The 14,397-nt window shown below is 38.6% G+C and overlaps 1 protein-coding gene and 1 long non-coding RNA gene across 2 annotated transcripts in view; one reads left to right on the top strand and one right to left on the bottom strand.

The window, feature by feature from the left end:
* LOC109496072 overlaps window positions 1–14,397 on the top strand; it is a 262,538-nt gene that overhangs the window by 174,497 nt on the left and 73,644 nt on the right. The window lies entirely within an intron of this gene.
* LOC109496070 (10 kDa heat shock protein, mitochondrial-like) lies at window positions 7,568–8,350 on the bottom strand. The gene has a single exon (XM_045049545.1). It carries the CDS (start codon window positions 8,348–8,350, stop codon window positions 8,042–8,044), a length of 309 nt encoding a protein of 102 aa, XP_044905480.1. The 3' UTR covers window positions 7,568–8,041.

Raw genomic sequence — 14,397 nt, forward strand, 5'->3', positions numbered from 1 at the left:
ACATATAGAATATGAATATGAATTTTTATGAAAGACATTGGATAATATGCCAAGGCTGTGTATACATACTCTTCCATAACTTTCATCTCCACTTAGTAATCTATCACAGTCATCTTTTCATGTCAATGAATAAAAATACATCTCATTTTTTAAAATTGCTGCCAAGTATTCCATTTGTATGTGTGCTATATTTTAACTAATAACTTCATTAGTTTAACATTTCATGAACATTTTCTTTGTTAAAAATTTTTTAGTAAACATTCTTGTACGTATTAATCTTTGTCTATTTGTGTTGATATTTCTGTAGAGTAAATGCCCAGAGGTAGAGTTGAAGGGCCGGTGGGTATACACATTCTAAATGCTGATACACATTATTGAATTACCCCATAAAGAGCATAAGCTTTTTTAAACTCCCACCAGTAGTGAATGAGATCACCTATTTCCTTTCAGTGGAACTAGTTTGAAGTGAAGCTTTGCTTTCAGTCAGGCTTATCATTTGAAATTGTCAACATGGGCACGAGGTAAATAGATTATAGAACACAAACTTGACTACTAGAACCCAGAGCCAGAATGCTACCCAGGGCCTGATTTATGGTGGTCAGTAGTCGCTCAACATGTATTTGGTGACTGAGCCTGTCTGTCTAACCAAGATTATTAAGGGCCTGGTTTAGGAAAGACGAGTAGATGGAATGAAGAAAAAGTAACATTATATACAAACATTAGTGTTCACAGTCTTCTGCTAAAAAATAAAAATGTATGAGTGAACAGTTTGAAGCAACTTCACTTGACAAGGCTTAGGGGAGTTGGTTGAAACTTTCCACATTCCAGTCAGAGAGAAGTGGCGTATACATTTTTTAATCACATGTTTTCATATGCTTTCCAAACAGTGAGGCAGGAGAATTATAGTGACTATGCTTTGGTTATAACTACTCTCTCAAGACCAATCAAGAACTTATAAAATATGCATTTCCCCTTTTGTGCCTTTTGGGTGCTTGAGAATTTGCACTTACATTTCCCAATGGAAGTGATTTTCTTTATTTGTAAGTATAGAAAACAGGTTTGAAGTGTTGTATTTTTCTGAGATAGAGTTTCTGTGATTCTAATTCTCTTAGAATGCTTATTGTCTTTAGTGTATAAACATTAGGAAGTGTCTTACACATATTAACGACTGTTGCATGAATGGGTTTATCAGTCAGGGAACTGCGTAGCCAAATCAAATTAAGTGCAAATCTGCAATAAATATATGATAATATCAACCCTGTATTTAAATAGCACAGGAGTTCCTTTAATGTGGAAATAGAGCTGGAGAAAAGCTAGCATAAAATCTGATTTAAAATTTAGGAAACTGTGGATTGTTTCCTAACATTATGATTTCCGTGCCTAAGGGTGCCCATTGGGATCGACTGCCCTTTTCATGACCCTCCCATTGGTTGCATACACTGTGAAGCTGCCTCCTGATCATTAGTATTGCACAGAGCAAGGATTCCACCAAGAATAATTGTTCTGCCTTCTTAAAGACATAAGTCATTCTTCTAAGGCATTTCAATGAATATAAATCCTGAAAAACTCCTTTGAACATCTCTATTAAAAATTGCTGCTAGTGGCAGATATTGGTAAATGAAAAACTTCAGGTAGTGTCAGTTTCATCTAATACAAATAAAGTCAGATTAGTTCTGAGCCGATTAATCATTATTATGTGTGTGAAGAATCATGAATTACTTTGACACAGGTTGATTTTCTTTTTAAGGATTTCTTTTTATCTCTTTCCGCCCCCCCCCCCCCCCCGGAGAAATCATTTTGGTAAAAATTTTGCAGATGTTGTAAATTCATTTATGCACTGAACGCTGGGCTTTTTCAAGCAATCATTGAAGTTTATATTTTTAATATATGTGTTGTTGTTCCAAGAAATTCCCAAGAATACACTCATGGTCCTCAGAATTTTCTAAATTGTTTATTTCTTAAACCCTCAAAGAAAAGAGTTCTGGTTTCAGGCAAACATCAAATGTGAAATACATTTTTTTGTCTTTTTTGCTTTGCCATAACGTGTCTCAGTTTTACAAAATGTGTTTCTTTCTCTTTTTTGGTTTAGCCAGGGGAAAAAAAAATCAGCATCCTTTCAATAATATCAGCAGGCAAGACTATGAGCTTACACATTCCCAGGGATGTCAGAGTGGAATTTCCCTCTGTCTGAGTTTCTCCAGGGTTTTGATTCCTGATTGCCCCAACCCTTGGAAGCAGTTATTCTAACTCGTGCTCTTTCCCCTAGTTATCTTGCCAAATTTTGCAAATGTCATTCTTGCTTCCTCCAAAATCATACCCAGGGACATTGTCCTCACTTTTTTCTACATGAATTTTTTCCCCTTGTCCTTTGACATACTTCTGAGTTCCTCGGGACTACAGAACAGACTATTTTAAGTCAAGTCAGTGACACATTCTCAGTTCCTATATCTGTGGTTTTCTTATTCTGATATATGTATTGCCTTTATTCAAAAATAACACTCTATTCAAAAATCACAAAATAGTAGTCCAGAGTGCAACCCAGCCATTTCATTGCTGCAGAAATATCTGGAACATAAAACCTTGGTAAACAGATCTTTTTAAAAGTATGTTAATCCTTTTAATTGTTGGGTACTTGCCTAATGACATGATTTAGAAATGCAAGTGAAAAAAATGTAAGTATGTAAAAGAAGGCATATGATAATTTTACATGTAATAGAGAGGTGCTACTTTTTGATGTTTTAAAATTAATTTTCCCCCCAAATTTTTTCCCCTCATGGGATATGAGATACACTGGTCTTTAAAAATGTGCTCTTTTTGGGGTGCCTGGATGGCTCAGTCGGTTGAGCATCCAACATCAGCTCTGGTCATGATCTCACAATCCATGAGTTTGAGCCCCGCTTTGGGCTTCGTGCTGACAGCTTGGAGGCTGGAGCCCACTTCAGATTCTGTGTCTCCCTCTCTCTCTATGCCTCTCTCCTGCCCACACACACACACACTCTCTCTCTCTCTCAAAAATAAAATAAAAACATTTTTTTAAAATGTAAAAAAAAAAGTGCTATTCTTAATTGTCCTTCTCTATTCCTTCAATTACTATAATTTTACAATAACATCGAAAAAATAATTAGAAAAGTCATATAATTATGCTGCTGTCACTGACCTCTGATGCATTCTTTTTATTTTATGGGAGGAAATAGGTCCCCAATATAGTTTGTACAAAGTTACATAGATACAACCCAACCAGCATCAAAATGGAGTTTACTTTGTTTTATATGAATGCTCTTTTCCATATTGAAATTATATTTTCCCAGTGTTATTCCATGTTCCCTAATTATAGTCCAATGTATACCAAGTTACAATAATCATCTGTATTGGACACATCTCCTTTGATTTTCTTGATGGTACAGTCTCTTGGCTCCTCTCCAGTCTTCACAGCAAGAAGACAGTAAGTCACAAATAACACTGCATTTCTAGAAGGACTGTAGATGTTAGTGTCAGCATCAAAGATGTTTAAGAATGCAGAGGTTGAGTTCCCTATCATATCCCTATTCAGTTTACGTACCTGTCTAGTCCCTACAAAAACTAGATGGATCGTGGCCAATTACTATGGATTAGCATCACCTTAACCAGATGACCATATTAAACCGAGTTGATACGCCAGCTGTGGTATTGTTACTGCTGCAAACAGCCACATTCAGAGATCCAGGTGAGTGGGCACTGTCAGCTGGGGCTCCGAGGCAGGTAGGAGGGTCCCAAGGGCAGGCTACTACTTGAGACTTGACCAGGAGGTTGATCAGCACTAAGTAAACCCAGCCATTGGGGTAGGACAGCAATTTGCCCACTGGAACCGGACTACAAAGTACCAGAATAGAGACACCGATGCTGTGGAGCCCGGTACTGTGAGGTCAATAATTTACCCATACAAAATCCAGATTCCTCTGCAAAGGCTCTTATTATTGGGAAGATTTTTAAGCCACAGAGAAACAATTTACCTTTTTAAAAAAATTTTTTTAATGTTTATTTATTTTTGAGAGACAGAGACACGGTGAGAGCAGGGGAGGGGCAAGGGAGGGGCAGAGGGAGACACAGAATCCAAAGCAAGCTCCAGCCTCTTAGCTGACAGCACAGAGCCCGAGGCAGGGCTTGAGAACTCATGGACCACGACGAGACGGTGACCTGAGCAGAATTTGTATGTTTAACCGACTGAGCCACCCGGGTGCCCCAAAACAATTTACCTTTTACAAAAAAAAAAATCATTTTAGCAACACTATGGAAGCTGGAGCCAGAAAGGGAAAGGGAGGCAGGCAAGCCAGGGAGACCCCCAAAGGCAAGAAGGCCAGTGAGGAGCTGTTAAAATAGATCTGAAGGGAAGAAATGAGCATCTGTGTGGTTCTGTGTTTTTAAACTGGGATTCTCCCAGCCCAATCCTGAGCGAGATTCTCCAGGAATCCCAGCGCTGTCTCTGGCAGCCATCCTCTCCACCCTCACTCTTTCTCTGGTGTTGTCCAGAGGCAGATTGACCTAACATTTGCAAGACCTGGGGAACTGACCCTGTGCAGCCAACCTCTGAGCCTCTCAAGTGTGTCACAATCTATGCCCTTCTCCCTTTTTGCTAAACCCAGAACAGGGCAGTGTTTCCTCACATGAGGTACACTGGTCATCTGTTTCAGAAGCACCCTGGAGGCTTGTTAAAAATTCCTGTTTCGAATGAAATCTTGCCATTTGCAACTATGCGGATGGAACTGGAGGGTATTACGCTAAGTGAAATGAGTCAGTCAGAGAAAGACAAAAATCATATGACTTCACTCATATGAGGACTTTAAGAGACAAAACAGATGAACATAAGGGAAGGGAAACAAAAATAACATAAAAACGGGGGAGGGGGACAAAACAAAAGAGACTCATAAATATGGAGAACAGAGTTGCTGAGGGGTTGTGGAAGGGGGATGGGTTAAATGGGTAAGGGGCATTAAGGAATCTACTGAAATCATTGCTTCACTATATACTAACTAATTTGGATGTAAATTTTAAAAAATAAAAAATAAAGTTAAAAAATAAATTCCTGTTTCGAGACCCATCCCAGCAATCAGAATCCCTTGCAGTTGAACATCAAATCTGCACTATTTGCAATATCCCCAGGGGATACTGACTTTGAGAACCCCTGCAAGAGACCACTAGACAAGTAATTCTTAAACTTGACTAATCATCTGACTGGCTTGAGGAACTTTTGTTTTTCAAAGTTTATTTTTAATTTGAGAGAGAGAGAGAGAGAGAGCACAAGCAGGGGAGAGGCAGAGAGAGGAAGAGAGAGAATAACAAGAAGGCTCTACACACTGTCAGCAGAGAGCCCAACATGGGGCTCGATCCCACAAACTGTGAAATCATGGCCTAAGCTGAAATCAAGAGTCCAACACTTAACCAACTGATGCCCTAGGCTTGGAAAACTTTTTAAAAAATGGTCTGAGTCACCATCCCTCCAGAAATCTGAAGGTCTAGGATTGAGTAGGAAGTCCTGACACAGCAAAAGCCTTCCCAAGGGTTGGACACTAATCCTATTTGGGAAGCATTGCCTATATCACCTTCCTGGTTACTTAAACTTCTGCTGCTAGGATAAATGAAATAATTAGTCACAAGGCCTTCCTGGTATAATTACAAAGGGATAGCTGACTTGCCATTTTATTGAGTTGAATTACTCTTTTTGAAAACAAAGAGACTAAGATGAGAGAGGAAAGGTCGCCCTCACAATTTACTGCTAATAGGAGATGGCCTTGAGAAGGGAGCGCTACCTGTGACCATGGCATTTCTGAACTTGATGCATTACAAAGTGCGAACTATGCAGAAAGCTGCCAGAGTCGGGACAAAGAGTTACCTTGGATCTAATCACTTGCATCAGAGCCTTTTCTAGCTCCTATCTCATTTGCCTCCGAAATTTGGGGAACTCCCTTTAACCATGTAATACTTGCGCTTCCAGTTGAGAAAACAAGGATCATCATGTTTTCACTTGCTCATCAGCCAGGAGGTGTGAAGTTTCTCCGGCGTGAAAAAGACCAAATTCAATAATGGACTTGTTTGGGATGGGAAGAAAACTGGGGTGGGAAAAGAACTTTGGAATAATTAAATAATAAATAATAATTATAAATTTAGAGATCAAAGTGAAAAAATGGATCCTGTATCTTGTCTACTGTATCAGAACCCAGGTCTAATGACTGTAGTAGAGATAGTTTCTGTGACTTAAAATGAGATTTAAAGAGTTAAAGGAGAGAGAAAGTACTACAGAAACAGAACATTGTGCCATTAGTTATCACTAGAAGTGGGTCTGGCCTCACTACTTACTTTTTCTTGGTTTAATGAATGCCCCTGGGATTTCCTGTTAAAGCTCGCTGCTCTGTCAGGAACCCTGTTGAACGTTGGAGGGAAATTTTACTGGTCTCCAAATGATGAAAAGGTGCTCTCAGAAAATTTTTCAAAGGAATAATGGTAACCTCTGAAAATTTTTGCTTTAATTTACAATGATTGAACAAGTGGGCAGTCTTCCAGCAAGAGATCTTTTAAGAGCTTGCAAGTACAAAAGAGGGTGAGCCTTTTCCCTGCTGTAAAATGTGAGCCTCTTTGTAATCCCTATTGTTTAAGCATTCATGTAAAGAGACTAGCCCAAGAACACCCAAGAACTATCCTTTCTACCTCCAGGAAGGTAAAGAGGAGAATTTATTTTGAAGCATAATAGGGCTGCCAATAATAGGGCTGCCCACCCACTTGGCCTGGAAATTCCAGAAAAGTCTTCAAAAAGAAAAACCCCGCTGCCATCTAGAAGTAGTTAGTCCATTATTGTTAGAGAAGGACCAGTTCATTCAGTCAAGAAAGATTTCACTGAGAACATGTGACTCGAGCTGAGTATTGCAGGCTAACCCAGGTTTGCCAGATACAGGAAGAAGGGAAGAAAAAGCATTCTAAGGAGTGTTAATAGGCAAGTATATGTGGTGATTGTAACGCTTTATTTTTTTAATGTTTATTTATTTATTTTGAGAGAGAGAGAAAGAGAGAGAGAGAGACAATCCTAAGCAGGCTCCACACTGTCAGCACAGAACCCGAGGCTCAACCAACTGAGCCACCAGGCACCCTTACATGTGGTGATCTTAAAAATAACAAAACAAAAAGTATACGTTTTAGTACCAAAAGTCAAGGGAGGAGGTGGAGGTGAATGCATAAGGCATCGGTGTTGGCAGGGGTGGTCATCTGAGAGGGTGGATGTGGAGCTATAGATCATGTGAAGGCATTTGTCAGCAAAAGGAAAGTCATGAAGTTGTGAAATCAGACTCAAGTTTCAATGAGGTGATTCAAGTTGCAGAGTGGCCTGGTTTAAGGAGTGGCTAGCAATTGTAACTAGACCATTAGAAGGGGAATGCAGTTAATACTAATTAAAGAAGAATGAAGGACAGGGTGAATTAAGATGGGGATAAAGGGAGGTACACCTGGGTGGCACAGTTGGTTGAGCATCCAACTCATGGTTTTGACTCAGGTCATGTTCTCATAGCTTTGTGGGTTCAAGTCCTGCATCGGGTTCTGTGCTGACAGTGTGGAGCCTGCTTGGTCGGGATTCTCTCCCTCCCTCTCTCTGCCCCTTCCCCACTTGTGCTGTCTCTGTCTAAAAAAAAAGGGGGGGGATAAAGAGCCCCCAGAAGTGAAAGCGATTTGGCCAGGATCACATGGAGAGGATTTCTTGATCTGTAGTCCTATGGTTTTCCATACCCCACTGTCTTTACTACTGTGTCATTGTTTATTGTCATTTTCTTTTTGCAAAAATAAGTGTCCTGTTATGTTCTGTTCCCACATGGCTAATAGCAGCCTCCCTTCTCTAGAATACCATTGCACTAATCACACCCTGATTTGCACTATTTGTAAACCTGGTTTTTGTTTGTTTTTTTGCTTAGTTTGGATACCATTCATTTATTATAAAGGAGGCATGAGAATTATTTACATGATGAAAGATTTCACAGCCTCAGTGGAATGGGCAGCTTCATGTGATGCCATTCAATAATGATTTATTTCAATCTACATACTTTCCGAGAATGTCGCCATCTCTAAGTAAGAAATAGTCCTTGTCATCTAGAACTACTTTGGTGCCTCCATATTCTGGCAAAAGAACTTTATCTCCAACTTTCACGCTAACTGGCTGAATCTCTCCACCCTTTCTTTTGGAGCCTGGTTCAACAGTTACTACTGTTGCTTGCAATACTTTTCCTTGAGATTTTTCTGGAAGCATAATGCCTCCTTTGGTAACAGTTTCAGCTGCACTCTTTTCAACTAAAAATTGGTCAAAGAGGGAAGTAAACTTTCTAAACGCCTGTCCTGTCATGACTTCAGACACTGTAATTTGTTGTAAACTTCTTTTACATAGGATTCCTTCACTGCTTCAAACCTAGCTTTGAATGTAGCTGCCTATCACTATGCTTAAGGTCCCAAAAAGTACATTATGTGAAGCCAAACATACATTCTCCTTATCCACCCTATCATGACTTCCACCCTAATGGATAAACCACAAAATGCAGAAACTTCAAAAAGACCCGTTACTTCCCCCAAACAACCTGATATTAAAGAAGATATACCAGCAACTCTGTATTTCCTTTCCCGGGCCTCTACCATGGCCTTTTTAAAAGTTTCCCAACGTGTTGTATTTCCCAAGAAGACACACAAGTCCCCAAACAAGTTGGGCACACAAGTCCCTACAGAGGAAGAGGAAAAATTGAGGTAGCAAAAGTAATAAAACATTCCTGATTCTTTTCAGCCTCCTATTAACTGTTCCATGTCTTAACCTTGGAGAAGGGGACAGTCAAGGCTTTGCTTTTTGGTGGCTACACTCTCTGATCAATGTCAGGGACCATAAAATGATAGGAATGAAGAAACTGGAAAGGTATAAGTCTTTTGCCATAGGACTTTTGCCTTCTTGAGAGCAGGGCTGAGGACTCTTTTTCTCTAACTGCTACAATGGCTTACTTACAGTAGATATACAATAGTAATTAAATAAAGTGATCCTTTTTATAATTTTTCAAAAATCTGTGTTGGTCTTTATAGTTTAAGAGAATTTCCACATAGTTTCCTTTTGTCTTTTCCATAATCATGGAACATAATCAGTAGAAGTCTTATTGGCCCCATCATTTAGCTGATAATTCTAAAATATGGGTTAAAATGCTTATACAAGCACCAATAGGCAGTAAATGGCTAGCCAGGACTCAGAACCAGGGTTTTAACTTGGTATTCTACTTTCTTCTACATTCTCAGGTCTTCTGCAGGACCCTTATTGTGACAGTTGTATTAAGGATCCTGGACCCACACATATGTCAATTTTTTCAAATTCCCAAGCAGTGATGGCAGGTCTCCATTTTCTGGTTGCGAAAGCATTTTTTTGAGAACTAGGAAAATGGGTGAAAGAATGTCAGTGATGGGATAAACCCTTGTTGTTCATCTATCCAGAGTTGATGAAAACTTATTAGGATTAGTCTTAAAATAGGAATATGGCATAGGGTGTTCCCTGAGTACCTATTATATCAAAGCACCACCACTGCCCAAGTGAGGTTCCCAAATCTGGGGACCCTCTGAAGGTATTATAAAAAATGGACACCCCAGGGCTCACTCCTCCCCCCCCCCAACTGAGTCAGACTCCCTGGAATTTGAGTCCCAAGATCTACATGTTTAAAAATACCTCTGGAAGTTTGGGGAAAAAAAATCACTGGACTAAGGACTTAGTCACCTCCTTTGACCTCTCCAGATATTTTGGCCTCAGATGTTTTATCTGCAAGATGGGATAATAAGACCTTACTTCCCTAAAGCTAGGAGGCTAGATCTGATTAGTTCTTCCTGTCCTTTATGTTTGTAAAATTTGCAATTCAACTATTTATGTTTCTCATCAATCATACTGATGACTCATTGCTGCCTCCCTATGGTTACACCATTGCCTCCTCCCAGTTCCCTTCTCCAAGCCCTTCTCTCATTTATGATCCATCACCTCCTTGAAACTGTTCCCAACTGCTCCCACCCTGAGTTTACTCACTTCTCTTCTCTGAACCCTTGAAGCATTTGTGATCCCAGCACTCACTTCACCAAGGAAGCCATTGCTTTGTGGTGACAACCTTTCTGTGTTAGGACTCCCAGCTGGGTATGGACTGTCTTTGTTGATGACAGTTATGTTGACCAACACTATGTAAACTATTATTTTAAAACAGTTTTATAATTTCTTTAGTATGCATGTTCAATAATCGTGAAATAGGTCTTCTGAAAAATCTGCTATGCACAGATTTCAAGTTCAGTCTCTAATAGATATGAAATCAGGAATTTGGCTCTCATTACCTAAATGCAGTTAACTCTCCTCCCATGTCTACATCTTTAGACTTTTCAATTCAGGAAGAGTATAAAGCATTTCCTAAAAACAAGATTTTAATTAAACTGCAAAAGAATTTTTTTATTTTTTTTTTTAAATTTTTTTTCAATGTTTATTTATTTTTGGGACAGAGAGAGACAGCGCATGAACGGGGGAGGGGCAGAGAGAGAGGGAGACACAGAATCGGAAACAGGCTCCAGGCTCTGAGCCATCAGCCCAGAGCCTGACGCGGGGCTCAAACTCACGGACCGCGAGATCTTGACCTGGCTGAAGTCGGACACTTAACCGACTGCGCCACCCAGGCGCCCCAAAAGAATTTTTTTAAAAAGCCATGTTGAAATAACCAATCTCTGGCTTACAAGGGAAATAAACATGCTGGAAAGATAATGTAGAGCATGAAAAGATGGATGTAATCAGCTCTTGCCAAGGTGCCCAGGGATGGATATGAATGCAGTAAGTTATGTTTTGACATTGAAGCATATAGTATTCAACTTCATCATAAAACACCACCTTCTGTTTAAATCAGGGCTATCGTTAAATTATATCCAAAGCCCCTTTTCAAAAATCCTCTTAATTCAGAATTGCAATAAATAACTAGTCCCTAGTCTTAACGTTGATACAGATAATGCTTAAATATTATCTAATTGCCAGCTTATAAGGTCCTTGTTTATTTTTAATGTGCTCTTCTCTTTTTTAAACTTTTCAACTTTGTGGCATTAAGATTTGATATTAGAAAGAGAAAACTAATCTCCTGAATTAAATAGGCAATTGCATGGAGAAATTCACTGGAGACTGGTGATGCCAAGGGGGAACCCAGACTTGTGTGCTCGCATTTTCAGAATGAGCCCCAGTGTCTCTCCAACAGTTCTCTACATGTTGCTGTACTTCTCATTCAAGGTACACAAGTGTGGCAGGCAGAAAGGAATCTCATAAATCTCCCTAAAAGATCACTGCTTTCCAATGGCCCACCATTAACTTAACTTTACCCTTTTCCATAATTGTTTAATAACTAAATATTAATGAAATTTGCAATTGCAAATTATTATTGATCCCATGATAGGTTTCCTTGACCATCTATGTGATATTGTTTTAGTGTTCCAGAGTGTGTTCTGTAGGAAAGGAAACTAGGAAAGGGTGGAGATTGGGGAACAAATAGGGAGCTGAGAGAGCAAGTGACGTTAGAAATATTCCATTGGTCATAATTTATCAAATAACTAGAAAATAATCAAAAGGTTACATCTAGCAGCATTGTTCTTTAGGGAGTTTGCTAGAATTCATCATCATAAAAAAGTACTGGAACCAAAGTTTAGTGATGGATGAATCCATCAAGCAATAGCAAATATATCAAAAATCTATGGATCAATGCAGGGAAGCATAATGACCTTCATGGACCACTTTTTGCTTTCATAAGTCCCTCCCATCATAATGATATTAATAGTAATATTATTTTATATAGAGACAACTGGGTGATTCAGTTGGTTAAGTGTCTAATCTATTTCCACTCAGGTCATGATCTCACAGTTGTGAGATCAAGCCCTGTATTGGATTCTGTGCTGGGCATGGAGCCTGCTTAAGATTCTCTCTCTCTCTCTCTCTCTCTCTCTCTCTCTCTCTCTCTCTCTCTCTCTCTCCGTCCCTCCCCCACTCTTTCTAAAAAAATATTTTATACAATTTTAAATATTTCAATGTTTAAGTTTTTCTGTTTTAGGCAAAATTCAATAGATCTTTATGGGGCCTAAAAGTGGGCTCTTTTTTCTGTAATATGAAAAACAAATTAAAACATGTGTCTAACCCTAAAAATTCTTCTTTAAGAAAAAAGAAGTTCTGTTTCTTATAATTTTAAAAGAAATTAAAATATTTTCACAGATCTCTAAAAATATTGTGGGCACATACTCTGTGCTATTGTGCCTGATAAGTTAGCCCTGAATCCATAAAGGCAATAATTGGTTTGAAGTGAAATAGGTCCTTTCCACTCTGAACTTTCATTTGTCAGATTTTACCTGGTACTAAAACCCTCTCCATGATAGGTACTTAGTGGTATAGCTCTAGTCAAGAGAAGTCTGAAATAATATCTTCTCTGTACACCTGCTTATAGGGTTAGTCCTTCTAACTAGTAGGAAGTCTCAAATCCAGTCTAACTTTTATATACTAACCTGAACTGGGAAAGTGTATTTATGGCACTGGACTGTGAAGCTATTTTCCAATATCCTCTGACTCAACTAACTTGCATACATTCTTAGGATATTTGACCAATAATTATATTTCTCACAGGCCTTAGAGACCTGCTAAAACTTTCAATGACTGATATTAATTAATTGAATTTAGTGACTGAACTAAGAATTGGTGATGATGATGATGGTCATGATGATGACTAAACTTATTGTCTAAGAAAATGATGTTTTCTTATATATGCTTGTTTATTCAAGAAAGAAATACAACTATGTGAATTTTAGTTTAGTTTCTTCCCCAGAGTTAATATACTTAACTGGCTCTGCTTGTCACTTAATAGTGTTTTTCCTATCCCCAAAAGAGTGAAAAGTCATAAAATAAATTTTTTTTTTCCAAATACACTTATCTAACAATAAAGAAATTAACTTCAGAATTAAATTGAGGGGTGCCTTGGTGGCTCAGTAAGTTGAGTACGACTTTGCCTCAGGTCATGGTCTTACAGTTCATGAGTTCAAGCCCTATGTCAGACTCTGTGCTGGCAGCTCAGAGCCTGGAGCCTGCTTCAAAGTCCGTGTCTCCCTCTCTCTGCCCCTCCCCACCTCATGCTCTCTCTCTCAAAAATAACTAAACAGTAAAAAATTTTTTAATTGAAATTGTAAGAAGAATACAATGTATTATAAAGGGCACAGGAGAAAAAAAAGAGAGAGAGAGAGAAAGAGAGCACAGGGAATCAAGAAGTTTTAGCCCTGAGGCACCTGGGTGGCTCAGTCAGTTAAGCCTCCAACTCTTGATTTCAGCTCAGGTCATGATCTCATCATTCTTGAGTTTCAGCCCCACATTGGGCTCAACACTTGACAGTGCAGAGTCTGCTTAGGATTCTCTCTCTCTCTCTCTCTCTCTCTCTCTTGCTCTCTCTCACTCTCGCTCTCTTCCCCTCCCTGCTTGTATTCTCTTCCTCTCTCAAAATGAAAAAACTTAAAAAAAAAAAAAAAACTAAGAAAAAAAAAGTTTTAGCCCTACTTCTGCCCTTTACAGAGATTTTGGGAAATTGAGATGCCTTCTCTGCATTTTAGAAATTGAGAAGAACTAGAGATTTCCCCACACCTTTTCTAATGCTAAAGTTCTGTGAAATAACAAAAATTTTATAATCTCTAATCAATAAAAGCACTTATTTCAATACTGTGCTTATTTATGTGTACCTAAATTGCAAACTCTTAAAAATGCAGGCCTTGATCCCTGCCCCTACCCACTTCAGATGCTTTTACTTTTATTTTTTTTCTTGGTAGATGTTCTGGTGTTTAATAGGCACCTGCGCTGAGAAATACTAGTCTAGATAATAGAATTATAAAAGTTTCCATTTTGCCAGAGTTTTAGCCTATGTCCTAATTAACAAAGATCTGTGTTGAAAAAATTAATCTCATTAAGATGTCAGGAGGAAAGCAAGGTACTAACTATAGTGACATTGCAAAGGGCTAAGGGAATGAATCAAGTTCAACACTAAAGTCACATTACATGAGCAGAAGACCATTCTTAGGAAACAGGATGTAAATGCTAATGGCAATTACAGGTCAATAGAGTAAACAATAGGAACATTTCTGAAAAATTATTAAAATCTTTCCTGTCTCAAAATTAACCATTAATAGTGGTTAACGTTCATTTTGAAATAGCAAAGATTTTAATTTCATCAAATGGCTTGTGTCTGGAACATCCAGCTCTTTATTCTTTCGTCTTGTGGGTTTTTTTTAGTGTTGAGAGACAGTATTTTTGGAATTCCAGCTCCTTAATAAAAATTACAGCCAGTACTTACATTGTGCCCCCTATTTATCTATCAAGCAATGTCCTAAGAGCTTTGCATAGAA

This window comes from Felis catus, chromosome F2 (assembly GCF_018350175.1).
Source record: "Felis catus isolate Fca126 chromosome F2, F.catus_Fca126_mat1.0, whole genome shotgun sequence".
Lineage (NCBI taxonomy): Eukaryota > Metazoa > Chordata > Mammalia > Carnivora > Felidae > Felis > Felis catus.

What these genes read in the sequence shown, in the direction of transcription:
- LOC109496070 (XM_045049545.1), bottom strand. Translation starts at nt 8,350, where the DNA reads ATGACAGGACAGGCGTTTAGAAAGTTTACTTCCCTCTTTGACCAATTT.